General features: G+C 43.5%; 1 protein-coding gene across 6 annotated transcripts; it reads right to left on the reverse strand.

Moving 5' to 3' along the window:
• Window positions 1-1524: 1524 nt before the first annotated feature.
• On the reverse strand, window positions 1525-14949 carry wdr91 (WD repeat domain 91). 6 transcript variants are annotated; one of them, XM_068334251.1, is made up of 18 exons: window positions 14801-14949; window positions 12699-12835; window positions 11705-11884; window positions 11413-11620; window positions 11226-11308; window positions 9683-9792; window positions 6529-6700; window positions 5352-5549; window positions 5066-5262; window positions 4377-4431; window positions 4185-4280; window positions 3642-3736; window positions 3354-3486; window positions 3035-3143; window positions 2762-2874; window positions 2540-2647; window positions 2371-2460; window positions 1525-1843 (listed from the first exon to the last, which is right to left on the reverse strand). In XM_068334251.1, the coding sequence occupies exons 1-18, from the start codon at window positions 14847-14849 to the stop codon at window positions 1679-1681; spliced, it is 2298 nt and encodes a 765-aa protein (XP_068190352.1). In that variant the 5' UTR covers window positions 14850-14949; the 3' UTR covers window positions 1525-1678. The 6 variants fall into 6 exon arrangements, with proteins under 6 accessions (XP_068190352.1, XP_068190354.1, XP_068190355.1 ...); XM_068334253.1 differs by having other exon boundaries at window positions 14734-14854; XM_068334254.1 differs by lacking the exon at window positions 14801-14949 and adding an exon at window positions 14742-14760.
• Window positions 14950-15237: the final 288 nt, after the last annotated feature.

Below are 15237 nucleotides of genomic sequence, written 5' to 3' on the forward strand. Positions count from 1 at the left end.
AGGCAGTCAGACTACAACATCCTGCGACACCCCTGAATCCAAAATCCAAGCTGCTTGAAGTGTGACGCGTCACTGATGGTTGGGGTCCATTCTGGTCCACCGGGTTCTATCAAGTCCAAGTCAACACAGGAGAGTTCCTTTCACTTCCTGTTTGTTTGCTGACAGTGTCAGAACCGGTGGGAACCTGTTTGGTGACCATGATGTTACTGTTACCATCACTTGACCTACACTCAGAAAATAGAAGACAGTTTGAGATCCAGACCGTTACCAATGGGACTTGACTGTCCAGTCCTCCTCAGGACTGGCTCAAATGCAGAGGGGAACCTTCATAACATTGTACTATTTGTAATTATAAGTGATAATAACGTTAAACATATTTGTTATTATTAATGCATACAAAGTCGTTACGAGTCTGGCTCTTGTTCCATCCTAAGGCCAGGATATTAATCACATCCAACAATATCACGTCGTCCTGCGTAGCTCCAGCTGCCGTCAGAGACTTCATATGATTCTCTAACACCCATCAGTTGGATCTTTTCTTTCCTGATAATTTTCAACTAACGTTGCTTTTTCAGTTTGCGTTTCAGGTCCGGTAAAAACCTGTAAATGTTTCAGTCTTCTCAAAGCAAGCAAACAAACAACCTTTCAATGGACACGATTATTACCAATACCATGAGCACCAAGTTTCATCTCCAGTTGATCCCAGTGAGACCAGAAAGCCCAGAAGCTATCCAAGAGCTGTCCGTCCAGGTGTGTTGGGTGTGTTGGAGCACCAGTGCGTGAGATCGAACATCAACTCACACTGAATCGGTCAGTGAAGAAGCTAATGACATGTTTTTCTACTTTAATTACTAATATATCTATTTCAAGTTTGAAGATTTTTCAGTTCAGTTTTCAGTTTCAGCTGAATGAATATTGTTCAAATGCAATTTCTTTCACTTTCAGTGAAATTGGCTATCAATGGAAATCACTTTATCACCAGTTATTCTGGTGGCTAAAAAAAAAGTTATCGCTTTTTGTTAAATATTTGACGGAAAAGCTTCAGTTCTGAAATATTTCCATGTGTTTTGTTAAAACATTGCCCGTCTCCAAACGTACTGAAAAGGTTTCAGTTGCATTAATTGGACATTTTCATCCGAGAGATCCATAATACTTCTTTTCCACCGGTACCGACCTGATCCCTGATAAGCGATTGGAGATGGATTGATGGATATTATTAATTGTAGGGGTATTATTTTTCCACAAGGTGGCGCTATGTGGTCTAAATTGTGGGTAGAGGTCATTTTCTAGTAGAGCAATGTTTATTGATGTCATACATCCTCATTGGCTGATTATATAAAAACATTTTAATCCCAAATTAATCTCGTCTTTCCAATTCAAATTTTGTCTTTGGGTATTGGAAACTTTCACATCCCCTGTTTCTGAGTGGTAGATCGAGCAGTGATGTCATTATCTGTCCACTGAGGTCATACGCTTAGAGGGGTGCAGGACAAACGGAATGAAGCTTTAACAAATGAATCTGGAGAAAGCTGAGTGGTTTTAATGGCAATATGATTTTTAAAAAAATCTCAATTAATCAATTTTCACCGTATAACCTCAGAAAAACGGGTGATGTAAATCTCTTCAGGGCACTGGTACTCTGACGATCCCGTCCTCAGTGGTCCTGTTGGGTCCGGAGTCAGGGTTTCTGGGCCAGCAGTGTGCTCAGCTTTATCTTCCCATCCATGGAGGCAGTCAGACAGGTGCCACAGTCCATGGCTGAGCACCAGTCCACCGTCACCACGGGGGCTTTGTGCCCACCCAACGACAGCACGCTCTCCAGAGCTGGATCCCCACTGGTCATCTAGAGGGAGGGGGGACAGACGTGAGTGTTCACCTCGAAACTCAACAATACCCTTCAAGATTAGTGTACTGACAGACGTACTGAGGAATGTACACTTTACATCCGACACTGATACGGAGTGATGGCCTGTGACAACGCTGTTATTATGAACAGAACGACACAAGGCAGCTTCAGTTCAGTACAACAGACAGTTTTGCCTTTGGATTTTTCTTCAGTCAGTTGTAATAAAATAAAATAATTTTGTCATGATTTTCAGCAAACGACTTTTACCTTTCTGTAATATACACGGAGTGCTTCTGGTGGACACCATCCACATGCATTTTCTCCAGGAACTTAAAGCATTTTTCTGTCATTAGTTTTTTTACGCTCACACTTTTGGCAAGAAACATGAATGAGTTCTGAACACAGTCTTCAACTTTCTCTGAAAAATATTTAGAAATGCTACAAAATGTGTGTTTTATCCAAAAAAAAAAAGTAATAAGAGTGTCATTAGATGCAGGTGAAGGTGGGGGTGAGGGCGTATCTACCCGGTATATGAGGCCCCCCGTGGTGGAACAGGTCAACACGTGTTGCCCCTCAGAGTCGAAGGCAAAGAGTCGACCTCTGGGGACCTGAACCTGGACACAGTTCACTCATGAGTCACACAGTATAACGGTAGAAGTATAGTAGAAGTACAAGTATACAGTATAAGCCCACCTGTTTGTACCCGCTGTACCCCGACAGGACGAACGGCCCCGTGGCGTCCGGAGGTAAAAGCTGCTCCGCCTGCTTCACCCCACAGCGGTGGATGTTCCACTGGATGAACTGAACACCAGAACACGGACTGACTGAACAGTGTGTTCCTCAGGACGTTACACATTAAAACAGGTGGTCAACACACACACACACACACACACACACACACACACACACACACACCTTCCCGTCTTCTCCGATGCTGAAGACGGTGTTTTCATCGTAGCTGAACTCCACGCTGTAAACTTCTCCATCGTGAGCTCTCCAGCTCATAGCGCTCTCGTACCGCTGCATGTCTGCACAACACAAATCACAGGTTACCTGGAGAATCGTGGGTGAAGAGAATGGAGTCCTGGCAATAACTTTGTTCTTGTGAAATCATTTTTTAAAAATCCACAAGCTTCTAACTTATACAATAATAATGCAGAATAACGCCGCTGCGCCTCCAGCACTGACCAAACAGTCTGATGACTCCGTCAGCAGCTCCAGTCACCAGCAGGTTCCCATTGTGGTTGAACGCCGTACAGTTGACGGCTACAGGTTCAGGTTCTAGAGAGAACTGGAGCTAACATAACATATCATACCCCAAATGTCAGTAAGACAGACACCAAATTTCATTTTACACACATTAAATCTGATTCTACGTCTGATCTTTATTCAAACTTTCGTCGTGTTCTTTTAACTGATCCATCTATCAGTGCTATTAGAGGATCATCTCACGTATAATCTCTCAGCCCACTGGATTAGATGACGATAATCTCTGTCTGGTGATCACCTGTTGTTTGACGGTCTTGGTGTCCCACAGCAGCAGCTGTCCAGGACCCGGATCACACGACCCCGACCTGCTGACAGCTGCAGCCGAGCAGACGAACGACGAGCCGCTGGGGCTGCAGGCTAGAGACAAGATACTGAGACCAACACAGGGGGGGGGTCATCAGAAGGGGGGTGTCCACTGTCAGAAATAAAGATTATTGTCTAAAGTAACAATAAATGAATTTTCTCCAGGAGTGATTTCCTCCACAGAGATCCAACACAAAGTCCTGAAGCGTGAGAGACTCGTTACCGTGGGTGAGTTTCATCAATGTTCATCTCATAGAGATTCTTCTTGGCGTCCGTATCGTACAGGCGAACCGTACCGATCCCGCTGCCTAGCAACAACTGACATCACACACACACACACACACACACACACACTTCAGAATGTGACATTTAAACCTGGCTGTAGACGTTATGCTCTCCATTCGACTGTCTGTGGATTCTTCGTCTGCACATGTAAAAAACAAAGCTTGTGCGATCCGATGGGATCCAGATCATTCACGTATTCTTTACTAGCTTTGGTTATCTAAAAATATATTAACATTCAGCAATATAACACTTCAAAACTACATCATTACATCTGTTAGTTTTTAAAAAAAAATGTTTTAAAAAAAATGTAGCAGTGATCGGCTCTGAGACAATAAATGTACGTGTGCGCAAAAACAAAAAGAGTGCTTTTGATTTTTCTCAAGTCTACTTCTGTGTTTTTTGTGAATTCTTCTCTTCCCATTGGCTCCAGAGCCTCCGAGTGCAGACAGGACGTCATCATGTCTTCAGTCTGTGTTCATACCAGTCTGTCCGGTTTGGTGGCCCACTCCAGAGACAGCAGGGGGGACTTAGACATGATGGTGGCTTTGGTCTGCATGATGGGATTGATTGACCAGACCTGTGCAACAGGAAAGTGTGTGGCTGATTAAAAATGTTAAATATTAATCCATGGTGATGCTCATGCAGCTGCAGAAGGTACACAGGTCATCCTTACTTTAATGACTCCATCTACATCCAAACTGGCAACGCGACGACCAGAACAGTCAACTCTGAAGGACGAGGACGGATGAGAGAAGAAGACACAAGCATGAATATTCCTCAACCGAAGCCATGAGGAAGAATACAACCGGTTACATTTTCTATTACTTTACTATTTGAAAGCAGTGACTGGTGGATCGCAGAGCAGCACAATAATCTTTTTTAAAACTTTTGCAAAATAATGTCTTTTCAGTTAATAATTCATGCAACTGTGTTAATGCATTCATCTTGATATTAACATTTTGTTTTTGAAGGACATTTACTTTTACGCTGTTTGCCTTTTCAAAACGTTTCCCCTTGAATTTACCGATAAAACCATAAGAAGCTTTATTCATTTAATCATGACATAATACGGACTGCGTGAGCTCTTGGTTCAATAGACAATGTTTTAATAAATACGTTTAATAAATATTGAACCAGTCCGGCCCTCAGCTTGTAGCAAACGTGTCTTTTTGGCCCCCCCGTGTACTTGACCTTCTTGTTGATGTCCTTGTGAATCTGCAGCCGACCCTCACTGACAGACATCAGGTCCTCAGGAGGATCTCAACCGTCTTGCTAAGAAGCTAGAAGTCAACAACCCCCCAACGCTCCACCGCCCCCCTCACACTGGACACATCAGCCTCACCGGCGCTAGTTCAGGCTGACCTGCAGTGCATGATGGAGGAGTGGTGTTCTCCATACTCCTCCTGGCTGAGCTTAATGAACGGCTGTTCCGCTGACAGACCTCCCCCCTCTGCTCTTCCTGAGCAGCTCCTGCTGTTTGATGAAGACGAGTCGGGAGGGTCACTGGATTTTTCAGCAAGAAGCTCCGTCTCTCCTGCTTCCCCCTTCTTCTCCAACGTCTGAGGACGATCACACAACAGCTAAGTCCTCCACCGGCAGCATGGACACCTACGGCCACAGGTGTAACGCTACAGCCCCCCCGGGGTACCTGTGACGGCGGTTTGGAGAAAAGCTCCTTCCTCTCTTTCTCATGATCCTGAATTCTCTTGTACCTGGGGTGTGCTGACTGGTTTGCTGACTGGTTTGCTGACTGCTGGGACTGGGAGCTTGCTAATTCATTGGTTGATGCCTGGCAGGAAACCGGCTTCCCCTCTTTGGGTTGGACCCCCTCTTTGGACTTTGTAGGCTAGAAAAACAAGACATCCAAAAAGCGGTCACAGGGTAATGAGCTGTCAGGAGAGCTCCGCTGCTGCTGTGAGAGAGGATTTGTTGTGTAGCCTGAGAAGCCCGAAGCCTCTGCGGTGTGTCCTTACTGTGTGACAGATGCAGCCTCACAGGTGAATACTCTGTACCATCATCTGAAACCCTGATGAACGACTGTTTCTCTTCTTCCACTTCCACACTGCACAGTTAGGGTGTAAAGTGGCAGGAGAAGTATTTGATCTATTGATTGTTCACAGATGTTTGATTTGAGCCCAAATTGAGCCAGAAGGTTAAGTCTCATCCTTAGAATGTGAGGTACTACTGCATCACGCTACGGGATGGTACGCTGCTGGGGAGGGCTGCCACAAGGTTGTGTGCAGTCTGAGAACGGACGATTTAAAGGGTCCTATTATGAAAAAGACGTTTCTCCAGGTCTCTACATAAACACAGTGGTCCTCCCTAACCCGACCAACTACCAACTCCTAGAATCTGGAAAACAAACACTTCCTGAATCGATAAATATATGAAACAATGCACAATCCACAGGGAAAACGCTTCATGTCATAACAGCTCCGTGTGACGTCACACACACTCCTGGAGTCACACTGATGGATTGACATGTAAAAAGGGCGTGGTCATCCCTGAGGTGGACTTCGTGTTCAAGTTAAGGTAGCAGTGTGTGGTAACGACCTGGATCAGAGCTACACACTGGCTGTTGAAGTCAACTAGCATTTGGCTAACTAGTTAGCCCCGCTCCAGTCAGGGGTGTGTGTGTGTGTGTGTGTGTGTGTGTGTGTGTGTGTGGTTTGTGTTCAGGCTATGGTAGCAGTGTGTGGTAACGACCTGGATCAGAGCTACACACTGGCTGTTGAAGTCAACTAGCATTTGGCTAATTTGGGAATATTAGCAGCTGTATTTAACGTATTTGATCCAACTGAGCTCAAAGTCTCCCCAGCTCTCACCTGATTGGTCAGTGGATCCTTCCTGGTCACTGTAATCTGGCTTGGGGAGGGCATGGTGGTGACCTGAGATGGTTTCCCTGGAGTGCGTCTGCCCTGCGGTAGGAATGTAGAGAAGAAGTTTCTGGAGGGAGGGGTGGCAGTGATGACGGCACGCTGGCTGGACACCAAGTCCCTAAGAGGACGGAAACAGAGGAAAAATGTAGGTAAAGAACAGGTACAGAATTATAATATCAAGATAAGATTCAGGAGCACGGAAGGACTCACTGATAAGAGGAGAAAACCAAGTCTCAGTTACTTTCATTAATACTTTACGTTCCACCTGTGTGAAGAGACCTATCACTCATTCTCAACTTTACATCCAAATGACGACCAGATTAGATTCAAAAGTATATGTATACACATGTTTATACTGTATAATAAGTACTTCTTTCAGAATTTATAAAATACTTTATGAATGAAAACGTAATCAGGACTAATATTCTCAGCCCCAAATCCACATTTTTTAGTAAAACCAGAAGGTTTGGGAAGCAGTTCTGTAATCACTTACCTCAGCGAGGAACGGAAGGTTTGATGGTGAAACCCTCAAACAACTCTTATCTATTTCATTCTTATCTAAAATTACTTATAGCCCCATGTCTTAAGTAGCAACAACTGCAGTTATTGGCTGCAGCTACAAAGAAAACACAGAGGAGACAACAGGATCAGGAATGTTGTCTGACAGTGGAAGGAGGAGACAGCATTTGGTGAAATTAGAGAAAAAAGATGATCCCAGAACGATGGGGACCCGAGGACAGCCGTCATGTTGAACATACGTATAAAACAAAGACGACACTTCCAGGCACGAGTATTATGAAGTAGCTACAAACAAACAGGAAGATGTAACTTTGACTGACATCATTATTCTACTCAGAATATTATGTCCAAAAATATGTGAAGATGATGAGTTAAAACAAATTTTAATATTGATGGTCTCAATTACACATCATGTTGGATTAGTTAATTATCACTTTTTACTTTCATTTTTTGGTATTTAGACTGTGGTATTATTTTTACGGTACTATAAAATAAAATAAAAAAGTGTCATGCTGACAAAAAAACAGCAATTCATCAGATGAATTGTTTATTTGGTAACATATGTATCACAGTACACTGGGGAAAATGTCATAGTTATTGTATTAATAACAATGCTTCATTATATAATTTCTGATCAGCACAAAAGAGCTCTTTAAATGAACTTCACCACAACATGCAGCTGCTCTACGTCTACTGAGGACTATTTTTGCCAAAAACATTAATCAAATGATATGAACAATTTTGAGACACATACAAGTTACAATTTAAGTCTAACGTATCTGGCACTCCTTCAAAAATGCAGAATTATAAATTATAACATGTAATTTTTAATTTTCCGTCAGCATGTGAAGATAAATCACAGAACTGTCCGTCCATCCATCTATCCATCCATCTTTTTGTAGATGAGACGATGGTTACTAACTACTATCTAAGATCTCCAATTAAGGTCAGGGATTGAAAGGGAACATTTAATTTAAAAATATGGTGAATTTATAAAACACATTTTAAAAAATGATGAATTTTATTGGGCCTTAAATCCTGCAGTTCAATGTTTTAGGTTAAGACTCTTTAAAGAGTGGCATGAAGAGTTTTAATTCAGATTTTTAGCATTGTTTTGAAATTTCTTCCCTCACACATTCATGTTCACATTCATGTTCACATTCATGTTCACATTCATGTTCACATTCATGTTCACATTCATGTTCACATTCATGTTCACATTCATGCGCTGCATTCCGAGACTCACCGAACGCAGCACACTTCTGTGTATTAAAGACACACTTAAAAGCTCTTTAAACAGTCTATCAGAATGTTTTTAGGCAATACAGATAGAAGGTGGTTTAATATCAGTATGGGGGGGTTCAGAAACATTTAAATTACCATAAATAATCAAATAAATAATTAGTCGCTATATCGTGGAATTTCGATATTTGTGGGTGGTCCTGGAACGCATTTAACCGTGAGTATTGACAGATCACTATACTTTAATATTTTGTGTGGCATTAATATAACTGTCACACAAGTAAACCTCTGCTTACTTCATTACGAGTTACGTTATTAAATAATAACAGTTCAAAACTGTGTTGGCTATTTTGGTTTAGCCTGGAGACAAGTTTCGGCTTGTGTCACGTCTCCTGGAACCAATTAGCAACGCAGGGTGAGACACACCTGCATTTATATAAGTTGTGTGGTCCTGCTTAAGCATAGAGTACCACAAGTCTTGCAGTTCTCTGTTTTGATAATATATAACATCATATCCCCAGAATTGATAAATCGTAGCTAATATGTCACGAGCTGTCGCTTACGCTTGCTCTGGGGGGGTCCAGTCGGGTTTCTCTGTCTGTTAACGTGCTTTGAAATCTCTGCTGATGTGATTAAGTGCCATCCAAAAAAAGTTGATCAATTTATGTTGACCTAAACTGTACTGTGTAAGACCACAATTTAATATTCAAACTGTAATGAAAACCAATATCTGAGTAATTTACGAGCACAAAAATCAGATTTGGACAACTGTAACCTGTGATGTGAAAACTGACCGAGCTCATTAACATAACTACAGGTTAACAAATGTTTGATTTTCGTTGTTGTTGTTGAGACCATCAGTTTCTTTAAACAATATGAATAAAAGTAATGAATTAAACTGAACTAAGTCCTGCATTTTAATGGAGGTTTCCACTGAATGATGCCCAACATATTAGACCTCCTTCAAGTGAAGTAAAATAACTTTCAAACGACGATGAGGGACAGAAATTTGAACCTCTCACATATTGGAGAATGCTGACTTAAGATGACAATGAAGTGTAACAACTGAAAGAGGTTTTTGGTGAAGTGTGTACATTTATGTAAAACTGGTGTCTAACAAATTATTCATTCAAGTATGGCAATCACATCATAGACATCAAACAAGTGCAATATCATCAAAATTCTATATATTTGCCATTTTTAAGAACTATTTGTCCAAAAACCAACTTTAAGAACTAACTGAGCATTTTTTCATGTCCACAAAACACAAAATGAACAGAATGGCAGGCATCTTAGGTGTAGTCAGTTCTCAGTAAAGACAGTGATATTAATGTCTCACAGCTCAGTGTCTCCAAGTCGGTCCATGTTCTGGACGTACAACGGCAGCTTGTGGTGGACCATCTCGTCCCCATCTTTCAGGTCCCGGCTTTCTGTCTGCAGGGCAAACAGCTGGGCATAATGAAGAAGAAGAAAACGAAGCATAAGAAGAAGAACAGGCAGAAAGATCAGGAATAACTCAGCAAACTGTAGGCTGGGGTTGTTGTTGAATATTCAAGGTGAGGAACCATCTAATGATTGGGTGAAACAGTCTAAAATCTGATCGGTTAAACCCTGGTGAAGACGCTGAACACTTCCTGAAGGAACTATTTGCATATGTGTACGTACTTAAGTTGTACTAAAGTTGTACTGAAGTTGTACTGAAGTTGTACTGAGGTTGTACTGAGGTTGTACTGAAGTTGTACTGAAGTTGTACTGAAGTTGGCCTGGCCTGAAACTGAAGGTCTGAAATCGATGTGGGATGTCCTTTATATTAAAAATGAAACATAGCCAGCACTTAAATATGACATACTACTACACATATGACTGTGCCCCATCCAGCCCATAAACACCAACACCATATCCAGTCAACAAGTCAGCCAAGAGGGAGGAGGACTCGATTTTCAACGACCAATGAAATGGTTGTGGCTGTTGGGGAATCCAAACACATGGTGCACTCTGCCTGAACCCTAACCCAACCCTAACCCAACACTAACCCAACCCTAACTCAACCCTAACTCAACCCTAACTCAACCCTAACCCAACCCTAACCCAACCCTAACCCAACCCTAACTCAACCCTAACCCAACCCTAACTCAACCCTAACCCAACACTAACCCAACCCTAACTCAACACTAACCCAACCCTAACCCTAACTCAACCCTAACCCAACCCTAACCCAACCCTAACTCAACCCTAACTCAACCCTAACTCAACCCTAACCCAACCCTAACCCAACCCTAACTCAACCCTAACCCAACCCTAACCCAACCCTAACTCAACCCTAACCCAACCCTAACTCAACCCTAACCCAACCCTAACCCAACCCTAACCCTGTACGAGGTATCAGGTGGGGATGGCTCAACAAAGACTGCACTTCCTCAGGAAGTTGAGGCATGCCAATCGCCATCACAACCTGCTGAACAAATTCTATCGATCAGCGATGGAGATGGAGAGCCTTCTGACTTCCTTACCCCTTCAGTCTCTGACCAAACCAGATCGACGGTCCCACTCTCTTCTGCTCTGAGTGACATTGTGAAAAGTGTTCAAGCACAATATTCTGATGTTACAGTAAATGAAATGTCTGCTTTTGGGCTATAAGCAGCATTCTTCAGTCACGTACGAACCTTTGTGAAGTCTCCTGGACGTAAGCGTGTCTTGTTTGTCCACAGAGACCCTAACTACCACATTCTGCTCACGCTATCCTTGACACCAAGAGGCCACTTATTCAGATGCAAAGAAATTCCCCCCAGCATGGCTGAGATATCGTGTTGACAAGAACGTGACAAGCAAACAAACCAGTGAACATACTGTCTCTAGATATTATACTTGAAGAGTCTTCTCACCAGCTGGCGGAGCTGCTCATTCTCTTCTAGGAGACTGGATGTCCTCTGGACTTCAGCATCGAAGCTCAGCAGAACAGGCTGGGGTGACACCAGTTAAGGATGAGAAAATGACATGCAGAGGCGTGACACTGAACCTTTAACATTTCAGTCAAACAGCATGGAGACCTGCGCCACAGCTGAAGGATATGCATACACTGGAACAGGACAGACAGGAAGTTGTGCAAAGACACCAGAAAAGTATCGGCCCACTGGCGGGAGAAGTAAGGAGAGAAGGCCGGGTTCTGCTCAGGCGTGGGGATAAAGGGCAGGATGAACCAATCACGCCACTCCGCCTGACCCTGCAGCTCTGATGCCTGCTTCTGGAAAAACTCCTGAGTCTTCTCCAGGTTTCCTCTCTGGAGGGGGAGACAGACACTTCACTATTGGTCCATTTTAGACCCCCACAGGGTAGTGCGTTTGATTTCTACACAGGACTGTACCTGGATAGTGCTGACTACGTAATATCTGTACAGACTAGTTCTCAGTTTGTTGACCGTGGCTCTGTAGACGTCCTCCAGTCTGCTGAACAGACGTCTGTCCAGGTAGAGCCAGTACTCCTTCAGACCACACAGGTCAAAGTTCTGGACAAAGTGATGCAGCTGCTCGATGATTTTATCCACCTGCAGACCCAATCAGTTAGATTCCACGTTAGAGAGATGCCTAGCAAACACACACACACACACACACACACACACACACACACACACACACACACAGTGTTGGTAGAGTGGCGGACAACCCCTTTCTGGTGCGTCCAATGAGCAACTTTTTTGGAGAGGGTGCCTTGCTCAAGGGTCCGGCAGTGTAAAGGAGGGGAAGTAACACCTCTCCACTGCCAGGTCACAGTTTTTTGGACCACGGGTAGGTCTTGAACCGGCCCCTCTCCGGTCCCCAGCCCACGTGCTAGGGAATAGAGCTACTGCCACCCCCACACACGGTCTGCTCCATGAGGAGTTAGCTGACACAAAATGACTACATACGTCTTCTGTAACAGATCACTTCTACCTTCGTATGTATTTATTGTGTAGAATTTGATGCAACAACACAATCATTTAAAGGTCTCTCATTGGCTAAACTCTTCACCATAAATATAAACCAGTTTGTAGAGGAAACGTGACCTTTCCCTGAAACTACAACCAGCCAGCTGCTTCACTTCTGTTTCATGACTTTGTTGTGAAGTTTCCTTTTTTTAAAAAACTGAAATATGACTAAATGAACAGGAGTGAATAGTGCAAAACAGCCAAAGGAATTATTTATCACCAACAAAGCCCAGGTTTGAGAGTTGAGCATCAACAAATATTACTTATCAGCATTTACATTAAAAAAACCCTGAAGACTTTCTCTTTTTCTCACAAGGACGGTGACTTAGAAAACAACATGCAGACACTGATCTGACGTATGTTAAGATTTATGATCCACTTTTTCTCTTGGTACCCGAAAGCCTTTCTCTTTGTCCGCTTTGATGTCGTTGTCCAGGTGTTTCAGAGTGTTGGTGAAGCCGCGGTAGATCAGGTACTCCCTCAGGTGCTCCTCTGTTCTCTCAACTGCTGACCCCATGGCGACCTCTGACCCTGTAACAAACAACATGATTAAAAATTCTGGTGTTCAGTCTGTGTGCCTGCAGTCATCAGTAACATGTCATCAGACAAAAAGGAACCTACTACAATCTCTAATGGTATTGATCTAATTTGCTCTGGTCACTGCTTTGTTCACTCTTCTGTTCTCTCGATGAGCTTCTAGAGGTCGTCACCTGAAATGGTTTTAACTTCAAAGGCCTGCCTTAATTAGGAGCCATTAGTGGAATTTCTTTATCAATGATGTTGGAACCATCAGTCTTGTTGTGCAGAAGCCAGGTTAATACACAGCCGACAGACCAAACGACAATTAAAATTCATATTATGGCAAGAACCAATCAGCTAACAAAAGAAATAGGATGTCCATCACACAGTTCATTTTAGCTCCAGAAAGTAGTGCATCCCTGGGATGCGCTTCAACTAAATTTTGTGCATCCCAACATGACGTTTATCATCCCAAAAGTAATAACATTTGACACATTTTTGGACCGACCCAGGAAAGAAAGACCAAGAGTCCCCTCTGCTTCTGGGGAGAAGTTCATCTGAGCCACCAGCCTCAGAAATAACAGCAGCTCAGACCAGAGACCAGGTGAAGCCCACACAGAGTTCTGGAATCAGAACCGTCTCGAGAACAACTGTTAACAGGAGACTGCATGTATCAGGCCTTCATGGTCAAATAGCTGCTAAGGAGAGGCAACAAGCAGAAGAGATTCATTTGGGCTAAGAAACACAAGGAATGGACATCTGACCAGTGGCACATTTTCTGTTAAGTACATAACTCCACATGTGTTCATTCATAGTTTTGATGCCTTCAGTGAGAATCGACAACGTAGTCATGAAAATAAAGGAAACGCCTTGAAAGAGGAAGCCAGAGACCACAGACAGAACCCATGAAGACATAGGAGACAAGCAAACTCCACACAGATGGAATCGAACCAAAGACCTTCTCGCTGTGAGACGACAGCGCTACCCGCTGCAACACCACTCTGTCCTGAAAATGAGCTCCTTCTCTGTAATACCTGAATTCAGATATTAAAGAGATAATATTCCAGCAGCAGACTTTAGACTCAGGGCTGTCCTTACAAAGCAGAGCTAATTAACTAACAAGGCAGTCAGAACTATCCCGTGACACCCCTCAATTCAAAATTTTACCCGGACCTACATTTTAACGGTCGCAGCAATGAGTCTACATTGATCGAGCATTTGGCTTTTACATTTCATATTTGTAGGTTGAGCACTGCTAGAGGTATTACAGGTCAACCTATAAGGTTGTGAAGGTCATCATCACATTTTTTAGCCTCTGGCTTCCTCAAAATGTTGCTTTTTGTTTTGTGATTATGTCTCATCACGTTTCAGAGATGTGTACCGAAAAAGGTTTCCAAAAAAAGTGACAATTTGACCTTGACCTTTTTCTTCAAGGTCAAGGTTGTGATCTAATCTCCATCTCCTTGCCTCCCTGAAGATAACGCCTTTGGTTTCGTCTTTCGATCTCATCCGGTTCCTGAGATACGTGTAAAAAAAAAGTACACAAGTTAAAAAAATTGACCTTGACCTCGTTTTGTCAAGGTCAACGTCATCATCTCATTTTCATCCCCTTTGCTGCCCGAGTGAAGTGAACACATGAACTCTGACATCACAACACGTCTCCTCTGTGAAGCGGGATTTGAGGACAATCCGCGCGTCACACAACAGGAAACCCTTTCCTTTTCGACGCGTTCGTTTGTTTGACCTTTCCGTCCACCTGACCTCGTGTCTTCAGCCTCAGTGGAATCTGCAGGTGTGACAGGAAGAGCCTGAACCTCCGTCTTCCCCCGAGTCCGTGGTGAAACCAGTCGGTTCTCCGACATTCTGGTTCCGACGGGACCTACAGAACCCTCAGGTGTGAGCAGACTCACCTCCTCACCTGCAGCAGCTCACACCCGTCTGTTCGCGACACACACCGACAGGACGACAAACACTTACACACGATCTCTTCCTGTTGTGTCCTGTGGCAGTCACGTGACACGGTCATGTGACGAGCAGAGGCGACGACTCCGGAGCGCCCCCTGCCGGCCACCGCGTCGCGCTACAACACGCTGAACGGGTACAACGTAATGTCTCCATCCGGGGTCGTGGTCATTACTCCTCATCCTCCTTCTCACGACGTCTGGACACAAGTACAGAAATAAAACAACGTTTAAAGAGAAAAAGTGTCAGAATCTTAAATTCTCACTAAATCCGGTCCCAAGACTTCCGCAGAGAGGCGGAAATGTCACTGAGAGGTAAAACACGGTTACCATAGCAACGTGTAAACGACAATACAAGAGAGAATAAAATGGAACAGACTGAAAGAGGATCAGAGGATGAAAGAAGCTTTATATTATGGGATGAACAGAGCCAGTGTCCAGTTGCCCCCGCAG

Source organism: Antennarius striatus, chromosome 15 (assembly GCF_040054535.1).
Source record: "Antennarius striatus isolate MH-2024 chromosome 15, ASM4005453v1, whole genome shotgun sequence".
NCBI lineage: Eukaryota > Metazoa > Chordata > Actinopteri > Lophiiformes > Antennariidae > Antennarius > Antennarius striatus.